The following is a 14,817-nucleotide window of genomic DNA, read 5'->3' as shown; positions in this document are numbered from 1 at the left end:
GTTGTTTTTAAAGACTCCTGAAGTTTGTGAATCTTATTTGCCTAAATCATCAAAACTAATGGAAATGTCTTTGATAATTGTGAATAGATGCAATAAAAGTTTTAAAAATCACACAGGATATAGATTGCTCTCCTTATACTAAATTAAAACTTTATTGAATAAGGAACACTCTCCAGAACACATGATCTGATGGACAAGGTCTACATTACATGCAACGAAGCTGAACGTAACAGTAGTTTAACATGGAATGTCAAACCAATTAGTATTTTTCATTGTACAAAATTGTTTACGTAGCTGACACGCAAGAAGAAAAGTATGATGCTCTGCATTTTCATGAATCATCTCTGATGAGTTTTAAGAAGACATTTGAAGAAACTGGTAGATTTCTTTAGGGTAGATTTCAAATAAATTAGTTACATGTGTACTACTGAAACCTCTTGTCAACCTCTCTTGCATTCCAAATAAAGTCTTAGTGCAAACATCAAAGTTGCTGGTCACTCCAAAAGACTGTCAAACTCATAACAGAATACAAGTTCTGAACTAATGTGTATTAAGTAGGACAAAACCAAGGATACCAGTTACTGCGAAATTCATTTAGGCACACTTAAAAGCCCACTCTAAGCATTTCTTCTAAGTGTCTCACATTAATTACTAAAGCCTGTTTACAGTACTAAAATTCTATCATTCAAGCATTCATGATTACACTTCAGAAAAAGAAAATCATTCATTTCAGCAATAGCATTACTGCTATATTCTAAAAAAAGAGAAAAAGGAAAAAAAATCATAATTAACAATACCAGTATCCATAATAGGATACATGGGGGGGAAAAAAAAACCACTTAGGGGGAAAAAAAAGTGTGCTTTACTTGCACAGCAGGAATTATAGAATGTAAACACCATATTGGCCCACACCACAAAATCCATGAGAAAGGCTCAAATTTGAACACTGTGTATGCATTATTTTCAAATCTGTATTTGTGAGTTTATACTGCATCTGCTTGTACCAATATATGACGAATAAAACACACTCTTCCACACACTTACACATATAAGTGATTGTTAAATATTGAGCATGGCTTTCTTCCCTGACTCTAATTCAAAAAATGTTAAGTGACATCCCAACTGTTTTCAAAATGTTTACAGAAACCACTAAATGAATGTGAATAGTAGCTGAGGAATGATGAAACAGTGATGGCAGTTACATGTCACAACTAGATGTAAAAGAAATAATGTCCATATGACTGGCCGAGATTTGAAAATGCGATGGAAAGTCTCTTTCTGTGGGCCTCGTCTGGACTTTTAACTGATACCAAGAATAACAAATATAGTATCTCAAGTCCACTGACACCTGGAGGGTCAGGCCTAGAAAGCTTACCTTCAAAGTGCAAATTTTAACAATGGAATGTTTTAGCAGGGACATAAGGACAGTCCTCCAACTTTTTCTTGATAAAAAGAAACAAGATGTCCAGGAAGCATTTTTTTTTTTTCCTGGTCAAAGTTATTTCAGTTTCATGGTAGAATAAAAAAAGTACTTATCCAAAAATATCACCCACTCTTTCACATACACAGAACTATTCTTAGGGGTGTGTGGGGGGAAAAAAAGCCCTTAGCTATGTATCACCTAATGCAACTTATATTTAGAACTACAGTTCTTTGAATCAACTACATTAAATACCAACATGTACCTCCCTTATCCCCTCCCTCTCCACCCACCTATCCCAAATACCCCCAATGAACCTAGGTATTCTAATGTCTTTGTGTTTTCTAAGCCTCATGAGGAAGGCTGTTGAGTACCACCTGCAATGGAACAAAATGAACACCTAAGGTGCACTTTCGACAGCACCTTTTCTCTTCTCCACAAGTGAGCGGAATCTCGATGCTCTCAAGCCTGGATCTAGATCTCCAGGTCATCAGGCCGAGGTCGGCTGCTGGCACGGCTGCTGGCTCTGCTGGAAGGTCGCTGGTCCACAATGGCTAGTGGTTGCAGTTCGTGCCCAGTAGCTAGTTTTTTGGAATTCTGGTTGTCATCAGGGAAATCAAAAGGCTGTGCATGGGAGTTGGAGATGGTGCTTCCCGCCTGCCCCATTCGATTTTGTTCTGCACTGTAATTAGCCCAGTTTTGCTCACTTGCTTGTTTGTTGTAATTGCGGCAGGAAGAATTGTTTCTGTCTCCGGTAACCAGCTTGTACCCAGGAGGAGACATGGGTGAGAGGGGAGCAGTTGGTGAGGAGCAGCCATTGAAGTAGGCATATTTCGGAGATCCACATTCTTTTGAGGGGCTCAGTGGGCCAGTGGTAGCATGGTAAGGATCGCTCTTCCCCTTCACACGATCCTTAACACCCTTGAAGAAGACATAGAAGAGTTCGATGATGTTCAAGGCAAGAGACACCAAGGACACTACCAGCATGAAGATGATGAAGATGGTTTTCTCTGTGGGACGAGAGAGGAAGCAGTCTACTTGATGAGGGCAGGGATCTCTTTTGCAGGTGTAAACGGCACTCAGGCTGAATCCATAGATGTACCACTGGATCAGCAAGAAGGCCACCTCAAAGACAGACTTGAAGAGGATGCTGATGATGTAGGTTCGCAGCAGGCCCCCTCGCATTTTCACCTTGCCGTGCTCTTCAATACCATACTTGAATTTCTTGATTTCAATCTGCTTCAAGTGCATCTCCACATTGACACCATCCGTTTGGGCAACTTTGAGTTCTTCCTCTTTCTTGTTCAGTTTCTCTTCCTTGCGCATCACGTAGAACACGTGAGCCAGGTACAACAGTGTGGGGACAGACACAAATATGATCTGGAGGACCCAGAAGCGTACGTGAGAGATTGGGAAGGATTTGTCATAGCAGACATTTTCACAACCAGGTTGCTGAGTGTTACAACGAAAGGCAGACTGCTCATCACCCCAGGCCGACTCAACCGCCGTCCCCAGTAGCAGGATTCGGAAGATGAAAAGGACAGACAGCCACACTTTCCCTCCAGCGGTGGAATAGGCTTGAACCTTGTCAAGGAGTTTGCCTAAGGCACTCCAGTCACCCATGTTGCCAGAGCACCACCTGAAAAGAAGCAGAAAGACAACTAAATGATCATAGACTGCAAATTATTAGTTAAAATGTATAACTGTTTTCAGTCAATAGTCAAAATATTATTAAAGTTCTCATATCTTTCTAGTACATCCCTCCCGCCCCTGCCCCGCCAAAAAAGTGCAAACTCTTCCTGTCCCATTTTCCGCCTGCAAAGATGTCTCACAATTTTCTTGAAGTAGCAACAGAGCCGATGTGCCTGGTAAATTGCAATCTTAACTGGCAAAGATGTTACTTGCTCAACCACTGCCCTACCATGTGACTTGAGAAACTGTCTATGCTAAGTGCCTCTGCTTATTTTATCCATCTGATAAGTGACAATAGTTCTCGCCAGATAGGCTTGTGTCTGGATGCATGCCTTAGCAAAATGCTGATGGATGGTATTCGAAAAGTATGGGTATTTAAGAACTGAAGTAAGAACACCCATGAACACATTTATACACAAGCTATTTCCAAACCTTAATGCTATTATACAGCATTTTATTCCTAACTACTCTGAAATGTTTCACCTTGCTATTTCAAGTGTAATTTGTGTATATTCTATATTACGGTCATTTATACTTGTTTCTTCTTAAGCAGTGATTTATGTGGTCCAAAAGTCTGTCTTCTTCCCAGAGAAAAGTATAGTGTACTAAAATACACCATTTTGACACACTGTCATTATATGCAGGGCACTTCTTTCAAAAAAGCAAAGAGTAAATAAATGCACATTACATTTCAAGTAAAAATTCAATTTGTCTCACTCCTATTAGACCACTTTAAAGTGTTATCTCTAGCAAAAATGATTGGTTTTCATCTTTTGATTGCTGTACACTTTCAAGTTCACTTACCAGGCTTTGGGCCCTCAGCCGATATACTAGATTTAACTTCCTATCAATAGCTAGATATCGTAAGCCTAGCACTTCCCCATTGCTGGGGATGAGAAATAGATCCAACTCTGTAGAGATCTCAACATGGATCCCAAAAGTTATTTATATAATTCGATTCATACCTCTGTCAATAGCTCCTTCTTAGGGGTATAGGAAATATTTAACTATTACTAGAGCCACAAGAAGACTTATGATCCCAAGGCCAAGGATTTCTAGGGCACCACACTGGTTTTAAAATTATAATAAAGCTGGATTAAGGCTAGAAATGTTCTCACGCTTTCATACAATCTTAGCAAGGGCTGAAAGCTGGGAAGAAATGAGTAACATTACACGTGGCAGGCATAGAGAATACAGTCTAATTTTCACCAGAGTAGTAAATGGAGAGTTACAAAAGTAAGAAGAGCTCAAAGATTATTTATTAATCAAAAACAAGCTAAGCAAAGTCTTTCCAGGAACTTCCTAATAAATTTTAAACAGTGTAACTGAAAGTAGGATTACATAGGCTTCTTAGAAATAGAAATATGTTCATTATCTGAATATAAAAGCTTCTCATCTGGAATTGAACTATGAGCCACTTTCTCCTTGTAGGAAGTTAATGAAATCCAAGGGAGTCGTCTTCCCCACCATGCAACATTACAGTGCCATCTAATGCCTATCCCTCCAAGGGAAGTGAAGAAATGAAATGGAAATCTGGCTTGGGATTTCCCAGATGGAACAGAGAAGAGACGGCAGATCCGTAAAATGAAACTATGTGCCAGCTATCTAAATCAGCAGTCGATGGGTATCTTTGATGGCAAGAATGCCAAAGAATGCTGAAGGAAGACGGGGAAGTGGGTAGGCAGATCACAGAAGTAATGCTTTTCCGAGGGTCATTAAAAAGGGGGCTTCCCTTCCACTTTTGGGAAGGGCCATTTTAGATTCTGAAGTGACACATTAGACAGTGAAGCTGATGTATGGAAAGAGCAGTCAAAAAAGAACAAAGGGAAAACAAAAAACAAAAAAACAAAGGCTTATAAGGTTACAAAAAGAGTTAGAGTCCAGGGGAGGCTCAAAGTGATAGGAGTAATTTAGCTTTGATGGACAGTTTAATGGTGAAGAGAACATAGAAAAAAAACTACAATTTAGCAGAAAATAGTACACTGGGAATGAAGAAGTACAGTCCATGAGGGTCAAACAAACAAAACAGAATTTTTGGAGCTATATCAGTAGATAGTTTCTATGTGATGATGTGTAAATTGGCCTTAATTCTGTTTGCAGAGAATTACAATATTTTGCCAGTGTCATCTGCTTTTGCTCAATACTCCAATTGCCGGGGGAAAAGGGGACCACAAAAACAATCAACTATAAAATGATAAACTGTCTGCAAACATCTCATCATACTCACCCAATGATGGAGCTCAAGACAAACTTAACATGTTTAGATATTACCAGGCACACTGAAAAGCTGTCATCTTGGTCAGTGCTTCATCATTATTCAAAGTAAAATATGATTATGTAGATGCTTGTGGAAATTAAGTACTATACTAAGTTCCAGTACATATTATGGAAAATAAAACTCAACTTTCATGTAATTCTGAGATTTCCAAAAACAACCCCATAGTGCAACAGTATGTGAATTGGGTCACTGGGCAGTTCACTAGGTAATAGTTCTTTATTAATACACCAGCAACTTAATTGCAAAGTTGTCTTTTCTTTAAGCACCCACGCAGTTGTCATTTGCATTAATGAGTTATTCTCTTTCATCTGAATAAGATGAATTATCCAGTTGGACACCCAGTATCCTGTAACCTGTCATTACCACTCTCACAGAGACCATCAGATAATGTTTAATGCGATGGCTTATAATGCTTGTGATTTTCAAGGAGAGGTAACAAAAATAGTTACTTTTTCTGGTAGTTGTTCACTTTGTTTTGAGTCAAAAGTTCTATCAACTAGTTGACCCTCTACCCCATTAGTATTTTCATTTTTCCAAATCTTAGTTAAAAAATTAATATTTTTTAAATAAAGAATGGGCATAATTATGTTTACTGAATCCCTGGCATTGATTTACAGACTGTATACCTCATTCATATTTACCATCATAAGACAGGTATATTCCTTATGTGATACAGGAGAAAAACACAGGAGCTGAGTGTACTTCATGTATATTCATGCCTTCACCTCTAGGTTCCCAAGCTGGGACTTTATATGTAGAATAAGGTCTAGGTTAAGGAGTTAATGCAAAATTTTCATTAGAAGCAAATGCTTGACAGCAGCTGGATCATCCTTCTTGTCTTCTGTGTACCATGTCAGGTCAGGTCACATTTTTTCCTGTTGCTCTTTATGGCCCTCTAGACTAGAGGCCAAAAGCCACGGGCATCCAAGCATGACCTCTCCAAGGACCCCTTGGACCCTCTGCAGTGGTTCCTGAACCACAATCATTTGGTAACATTTGTTGAAAATATACATTCCTGGCACTCACCAGCCTGACTTAATCTGATTGGGGGGTGAGGGGCAGGAGGGGAGTGCAGGGAAATTAGTTTTTGGTTTTGGTTTTTGGTTGGGTTTTTTCGGTGTTTATTTTCTTTTTTAAAACAAATGCACCAGGTGATTCTGAAGTTTCAGGCCAGGAGGCAAACAATGGTTCCTTGACATTTTTGGTGCTTATTCAAAATATTTAGGATTGGAGAAATGTTAGAAGAGCAGAAAGGAGAAGAAAATCTAAAAAGGCCAAAGGGGTGGTCCGGGATGAGGAGCAGAGGCTCTCTGGGCATCTGGGAACTGAGCTCCCCCTTCACTGAACCACCCTGTGTCACTCTACTTCCATCAGATGCTCCCCAAGAGCATAAAGATCCAAACACTTGATTCAAAATGAAAAGAAAGCTTCAATTTTAAATTACTTTTGAGTGTCCCTTTTGCCAGGCCCTTAAAAACAAATCACCACGCCAAAGCTGTAGTCAAGTCGCTCCATGTCATTAATGCCCTAGTAATTGTTAGGAAAATTAGAAAATATTTTCATCTTGATTTTAGAGAATTTCACAAGTGACAGCTGTAATGAGTTTAGAGTAGGGACTTAAGTAAAGTTAAATAGGATTAAGAACTAAAGTGAGACTTGATATCGATCACCTTTCAGTGATTGAAAGTAAGCACTTAAAGGAAAAATAAAATCACACGGGCTAAAAATGTGTAAGAAAATGACTATCGAAGTGCCTGATAAAAATCATTTCATAGATTTATCTGGGGGAAAGGGTAATGCAGTGCGTGTGTTTAATATACTAAGACCAAAAAATTTTAAGCCACTCAAGCTAAAATGTAAACGCTCCTGAGGTTTTTAACTTTTCTAAGAACCCCTGTCCCTTGCAGTAAACGTTCTTGACTGAGCTCAGTTGCGACCATTCCTCTACAGTCACAACAGCCAGATGTTCTTTGGTAATATTCATATCCACACATAATTAACATAACTGACATTCATACTGTCAGCAAATACTATAGGCTTTATCTTCCCCCAAAACCCAGACTGACGGAGTCTCCCCACCACTTAGCCTGATCTCAGCCATCATCACCTCCTCAGGTTTCAGGTCACTAGCCTAGTCACCCTGCTTGCCAAACTATTCTCCTCCAACAGCCAGCCAATCTTGAAAGAAAGATCAAGTTGATCTGCCTTGATCAGCTCTGCTCTGTCTACGCAGTTCACTTTGTCACATCTGTAGGTCTCAGTTCTGGTCTCACTTCATCAGCCAGCCCTCCAGTCCTGTCACTTCCTATTTCCCTTTGTCCTGTTTTTGTTTCTTTAATGGTCTTTAGCTCTACTTGACAGGTTTTATATGTATTTACCTGTCTGTTGTTTGTCTCTCTCCAGGACAAGGACTTATTACCGTCTGTTTTCCTCAATCAGAATGCAAGCTCCACAAGGGGGTTTGTCCACTGTGGTCTCCACAGTACCCAAAAAGGCACCAGGTTCCATTCACCAGTCTTGTTGTTTACTACCTCTTTGGGATTCTCTTACATATATCCCAAATTTCTGAAGTTTCAAACTAATTTTTTCTTTACATTAGTTTCATAGTATTTTAAAAAAAAAAGTACTGTCAGCATCTCATATGCAGACATTAAATTTTCAAGTGATAATTGCTAAAACAGAAAACTGTCTGTTGAAACAATATGCTTCAAATGACTCCTGAGCAAGCAGTAAGGACTGATGTAAGTAAAAAGGTTCCTTAACAAAGAGCTTCTTGAATTTATTACACAGCACAGTAATTTGGGATTCTTGCAGAACTGCGTCAGGTATCAGAGATGTTTATTCAGTCTATTATGTTGTTACAGGTTAAGATATTAAACAACAAACTTGTGTTGTCATCCCCCTTCTGCTGTATTCTCACTCTGTACACTACGTGGTGAGAATAAATAACACCACAGTGCTGAGAATAAGTAACACCATAGTGTCTTGCCCATTTAAACTTGTTTTTACTTCAAGAATGACAAATCTTGAGGTAGGGCTGGGGCTCTGAAGGGGAAGAGCAGCAGCTGATATTAACCCTGGTTCACATAACACCTCTAAGTAGCCTGAGTCTATGCGGGCATTGAATGATTTGAATCCAGTACCATGGTAAATATTCCCAGTTCATTAAATAATACACAACCTTTGCTTCCTCCTATCTGCAGGATTAGCCTAACTCTGTAGTGTATCAAACCTATTCCATTTAAATACCTATTCTATTTAAAAGGAAGCATACCATTATATTTCCTCAGCTTTCATGTGAGCATAGAACTGTGTAGTTTTGGGGGGGACAGGAGCTACAAGACTTTCTTTCCTTGGTTCCCTCTTCACCACATAGTCAACCTACATCAGCCTCCATAGAACAATGAGATGAGATAGGGGTTGAGGGACTCCAAAGATAGTATGATACCTATCACACAGAGACACCCCCCCCCCAGTTCAATGGCTACCACTCAACTCCCCCACTAACAGGAGTGCCTCATGGTCACTTTAGGGATGCCAGAAGAAAAACCTTAACTAAGTCAGAAGCTGCAGGCTGAAAGCCATGTTCTTCTACTGTGAGGTGAGACAAAACAAAACACAACTTCTATAAGTTCTTGGTGTTCTCCTCCACTTACCTCCAAATTGACTATTTTTATTGAACAGCCTGGTTATTTTGTCATCACATAAATACACCATTAGGGTACTCACAAGTGTATTGATTAAGAACAGTCTGTTTTCTTCAGTAAGCACTGAATAAGATAACTCCTGCACTTGAAAGCTCATAGTAAGAGCTAATAAAGTTTAGCTAGTATTCTTTAAAAGATCTTTAGATATAGATATAGCTCATTTATTTTATCTTGGAGTATTTTTTTAGCAAAATAGCAGCTAGGAAATGATTAACATTTTCCTAATGGTAATCAATTAGTTTTTAAGATGCTCTTGTAATGATTACAATATTGCTATTTTAGCAATTCCCTACAGATCTAGAAGGAAGAATTTACCCTTTATCAGCTGTTAAGGAAAAAAAGAAAAAAATCATGAAGAACATCTCCTGTCTTTGTTTCTATTTGAAGGCATCTTCCTCAAATAATTAAAAGAGCCATATTCTATAGAATGTATCTAGCTCACAGAAGTTGGTTTAAAAAAACAAAACAAACAAAAAACCCCCATCCCATTTCTACATTACTCTGAATTTTAAACATTCCATAAAATCTATATTTTCTAGAAATTACTTAGAAAGCTAGGGAAATTCAAATATGGACATTATGGAAAATTTTAAGGCTAAAGCCATTGATATACATATCTCACCATGGTTTGTGTTTTCATTTTGGCAAAAAATAATATGTACATACATAAATGGTGAATTTAGACAGGCAAAGTGAAAAATTTAGGTAGTTATCACAAGGACCCAAAAAACAAAACAAAACAAAACAAAAAAAAAACCCCACACAACCACCACCACAGAATTCACACAATTAACCTCCCATGAAGGAAAAACTCTGGGGATTTTTTTTAAACTGGACTTACCTATATTGAATATTGACCTTAATCATAAACACTAGATAACTACTTTTCCCTTCAGAGCTGAACTGGTATCTGTGGATAAGCTCCAAAAATCTACTCAAACAACCTAGAATCTTGGAGGGAAGTCAGAACAGGAAAGGTGGAGTAGAAGGTATTAATCACTGGTGACTTTCCTATCATTCTCTTCCCTCGGGTATCATATATAAAACGCTGAGACTTCATACCAAGCTACACCTCTGGATATTATAAAAGAAAGGAAGGAATGCACTGTATCATGAGTTTCCATCCTTCTCTACGCAGGAATTGGAAACATCTAACTAAGAAAACAACTTTCAGTATCTGAAAACGCACCCTTTAAAGATGCTTGCTAGAGAGTATCTTTGGAACCTTGTTTCCCGGAGTCAGCAATGAAGGAATCACACGGGAAAGGCTGAGAAATCCAGTGGATGGGGCAGCTGTGGTGATAAATTCTAAAAGGCATTAGAAAAATGTGGAACCTGTTTAAAATGTGAAGAAAGTAGGAGCACAGCAGTACCACTGCATTTTCCACGCAAAGGACAGGTGACAGCTATACCCCTGACTTTGGGAAGTACAAAGCATCACACACATTGCCAGGACAGAATGTACTCCTGTTACTGGTATAATTTCCAGTCAATTCGGCCTACCTAGAAAAATTACACTTCCGAGTTATTTTCTAACCAGTTTATTTCATTATGTGAGATGGAATTAATGAGACTTCTGCATTAATACTGGCTTTTATTTTCAACAATCTTCGTACAGAAAGTAAAAATCAGGCTTCCTTAAGAAATATCTATTCTTCAAATTGCAACGGAACACTTGGTGATCAAGTGTGCCCAATTTTCGGGGGGGGGGTGAGATTAAGCATGTTTTTACTACTAACTTGGTTCGTGAAGCAAAAGAAATTAAACTCATTTCCAAATAAAACCAAATCTATTTTACCAACAATTTATAGGTCTCCTCTTCCCACCCCCACTTAGCACTTGTAAAGAGAGATACAGACTTGCCCCAGGGTGAGGGTGAGTGTGAGGCTGGTCAAGGGGAGATTATGATAAACTTTATCAGAAACGCTCAGTAAACATTTGGATGCCTAAGTGGATTTATGGGCAATCCGCTGCTCGGAACTCAAGGTTTGAGTTTCCGAATCCTGTACTGATTCGCCTCTGGACACGTCATTAGCTCTTTCCTCATTTCATTATGCTCCCCCCCCCAACCCCCCTTCCCATTCTTGGGAAGTTTCGAGAACTTGCAAGAGTTACAAGTGCAATATGAGCACGGTAATCCCCGAGGTACTCAGACTGCTTTACCAACGTTTACACAGTAGGACTCAGAAAAAAAGGGGAGGGGGGGAGAGGGAAGGGAAATTGGATTGACACGTTTAATTGAATTAATCGTTTGCTCTTCTTCTACCATTTGGCACGCAGTCCATCTGCCCCCGCTCTGCTCCCCCTCCCCTTCCTTTTCAGTGGCGGAACGAGGACCTGCGCTCGGTTTGGCTGGTAAGGATTTCAGGGAAATGTCTTAGCAAACCTCTCCAAACCCCGGAGCTCCGGCAGCGCAGGAGCCCGGAGCGAGCCCGACAGATGCTAAGATGGCAGAGGCGCCCCGCGCCACCCCCCACCCCGCCCCTGGCCTCCGCAGAAGCTTTCATTTTTATTTGCTTTTCAGCATTCGCCGGTGCAAATACTTCAAACTGTAGGGTCGCACTAAGAATTTAAACTAATTACTTTGGCCTGTGAAGTGTGAACAAAATCCTTAGCAAGCACCAAAATGCATGGTTGCATTTCTGGATAACAGAATGTGTTACCAATAGAGCATTTAAGGAACTGAACCCTTTAAAATAACAAATCAACATAATCACTGCCTACTGGCAGCACCCAAGCTGCTCCAACCCAAAGTCGCCCCAGAGCTCTGAAGTCTGTTACAGGTTCGGACGGACTTAAGAGGGGCATGAGTCGGGGGGTGGGGGGGGGGGGTGGGGGGGTGGCGGCTAGCTCCCTTAAGGCGATGTTTAAGAAATTTTATTTTATTTCATATTCTTTCTAGGAGTTTCAGTGTTAGGAGACGGTTTTGAAAATGCATCCTGGCATTCACTTTTTTCTAAAAGTTTCTTCCCTTCAAATGCTTTGTGAGTAACCACCCATTCAAGGGATTTCATCTGCTGAATTGCCAACGTGGTCGAGTAAAAAAGGTGCTTCTCCTAGGGTCTCAAATCTTTCCAAAGTGGTTGCTAACATAAAGTAACTATTTGTTTTAAAAACCTCAATATTACAACTCTGATTTTTATATCTTTTTGTTTACTGAGGAAAATTCTAGGAAGGGACCACGTGGAAGTCAAGTAACCGCAAGGTCTTAACAAAGCACTTTGTTAAGAAGTTTGCTTTGCAGGGCTATAGAACATCAATCAAGATTTACATATGAAAAAGCACACAGTGTAGAATTCTATAGCAAGCACGCTAAGCAAATTTGCACTTTGATTTTTGTGATGTTGTCAGTCAAATCCCCAACCCAGGCCAACCCCCCCCCCCACCCCAAGTTACAAAGCACCTAGACTATTATCGACTCCAGAAAAAAGAAAAATTATACTCTAAAATGAAGAACCAAATATCCAGTAAACTAGTGCTTCATTCCAATTGGAAAAGTTTGAATCTTATTTTACCTGTTGCATTGTTAGGAACTTTTCAACAGTCAAGAAAATAAATACTGAACGCTCAATTTTAAATTTAAAACTACAGACACATTTTCAAGTTCACCATTCCATTTACAGTACCATATCAAAGCTCCATTTAATAAATTTTCAAACTTTAGAAAACTTTTACTTAGAAAAAGAAACGAACAGGTAAAGTATTTTTTTAACTTACTCTTTCTCTTAAAAGAAGTAGGCACGCCAAGTGATTGAACTCCTTGGAGGATGAAGTAAAATGAAAAAGCAAGTTCAGGCACTCAGACCTGTCTATTTAAAGTTTAAAAGTCTGCTGCTGCTTGGTACTTTCTTCACTCCTTCCCCCTAATGAAAGAAAAGTGCTGATACCTCGTAAAAGCTTTTTTCTAATTGGAGCACAGAGCTTTTAAAAGTTTCAAGCCACTGACTCAACGAGGAGGAGGGGCTGAAGAAGGGGAGGGGCAGAGGAAAGGCGGGGAGGAGAGTGGAGGGGAGGCCGGTGGACGTGGAAGGGTTGGGGAGAAAAGGCACTGAGGAATAGCCAGGTTGAGATCAAGTTGTAGTTTAAATTTGCTGACGAGAAAAATGGAAGAGCATTAGAGGCGTGAATGTCACTACTTGTAGTTACTCTTTATAGATAGCAATTACTGGTTTTAGTGCTTGTTTCACCAAAAGTCCAGGGATAATAAAAAGTTCTCTATAATATTACAATCTTTTCTAAAATTATATATATTGCATGTTTTGTGTTGCAGTAAATAAAAATGGTGGAACAGAGTATAGCCAGTGCAGACTTGTTTCATATTGGCCAAGGTGTGTGAAGTTAAAGGTGGGTGTGGGTTATTTGATGATCTAATTCCTTTCCTCTTAAGTGGGGACAATTAACAAAGGAAATGGTGGGATGGGAGACAGACATTGCAAAAATGAATATACATGGTGGTATGCTCATCCCAAATCTACCTTCCAACCCCCCTCCCCCAACTGCTTTGAATTTTTACTCTTTCCTTCAGTGTAGCAAAAACTATATTTATAACTGTATTATATATAAAATATTTTAATTTTGAAATTGTGGTATCTGACCTGTATCAGATCTTTGAGGAACTGAAAATTTATAGTATCTCGGTCCCATTCATGGCAACACATTAAAAATCAATATCTTCTGTAGTGAGATGTCAGGATTTTTTTTTAATGAAGTACTCATATGATAAGTTGGCATTAAGTGGGTCCCCAAATTATTGACCCTCCTGGTGGCCATCTCCCTCTCCTAAACGCACTGTAGAGTTTTCTGCCCAATGACAGTAAAGCTGTGCATATAATTTTTGTGTATGTGCATAGAATTTTTATGTGATTTTCCTCCACTTCTATGGCCTTCCCTCTTTGGCGCTCTGCATTAATGTTTATAATAACCTGAGTCATGTTGCCTCATTCTTAGAGTGGATAGCTCTTTTGAGGACTCCCCAGATGCCATACCAGAGGGCTGTGGTAGGACAATTCCCCATAAACAGGCTTCAGTGATGCTCCTGAAGTTGGGCAGGGAAATCTCTTGGCCATTATTTTCTGGAAACAAAGCAAACTCATCCAGCCTTGATATTCCTTACTGTTTTCTCAGTAATACGAATACCAAGAAAAAGGAGATGAGAAATATTTCTTGACAGATACATTTCCCTAAATATACTTTCATTAAAATGATTAGAAAATACCTTTTGAAATGTTGTAGTTTTAAGACACAATTTTACTCTCGTTTGCTGGGCTATACTATTTCCAAGTGTACATGTTCTTTAAGTTAAAGAAGGGAAATAAAGAAATTGAAATCTAACTTTCTTGTCTCCAAGGTCAGCAGCCCATGAATATGTTTTGGTCTTGTATTTATATTGTCCTTTCCTTTAAATGAGCCTAAGGTGTTGTCCTAACTAAAAATTATTTTATTCAATTCAGAACACATTCTGAATTCTCTTTATTATAAGAAAATCTGTTTTTCCTCTTGAAAAAAAGAAATCTATGCTTCATTTAGTTTACATAACTATGTGTTTTACCTTAGTGAAATTGTTTATCAAGTACAATTATTACTGAATTTGTCCATTTTATTTAAAAAATTTATTAAAATGCTAATTCAGAATTAGTTTCATGACCGAACAATTATGATTATTTTATAACAGGGTTTTTTAAATGAAAAATTGTGATCTTTTTCAATTATGTTTTGTTAGG

At 38.9% G+C, this 14,817-nt stretch overlaps 1 protein-coding gene across 1 annotated transcript; it reads right to left on the bottom strand.

Moving 5' to 3' along the window:
* Positions 1–128: 128 nt before the first annotated feature.
* Positions 129–13,010, bottom strand: GJA1 (gap junction protein alpha 1). Its single transcript, XM_060616537.2, has 2 exons — positions 12,815–13,010; positions 129–3,059 (listed from the first exon to the last, which is right to left on the bottom strand). Exon 2 carries the CDS (start codon positions 3,041–3,043, stop codon positions 1,895–1,897), a length of 1,149 nt encoding a protein of 382 aa, XP_060472520.1. The 5' UTR covers positions 3,044–3,059; positions 12,815–13,010; the 3' UTR covers positions 129–1,894.
* Positions 13,011–14,817: the final 1,807 nt, after the last annotated feature.

Source organism: Panthera onca, chromosome B2 (assembly GCF_046562875.1).
Source record: "Panthera onca isolate mPanOnc1 chromosome B2, mPanOnc1 haplotype 2, whole genome shotgun sequence".
Taxonomy (NCBI): Eukaryota; Metazoa; Chordata; class Mammalia; order Carnivora; family Felidae; genus Panthera; species Panthera onca.
This window is presented reverse-complemented; position numbering and strand designations above follow the sequence as displayed.

Bases quoted from the DNA above. Each gene is read 5' to 3' on its own strand.
- GJA1 (XM_060616537.2), bottom strand. From the start codon at position 3,043: ATGGGTGACTGGAGTGCCTTAGGCAAACTCCTTGACAAGGTTCAAGCC.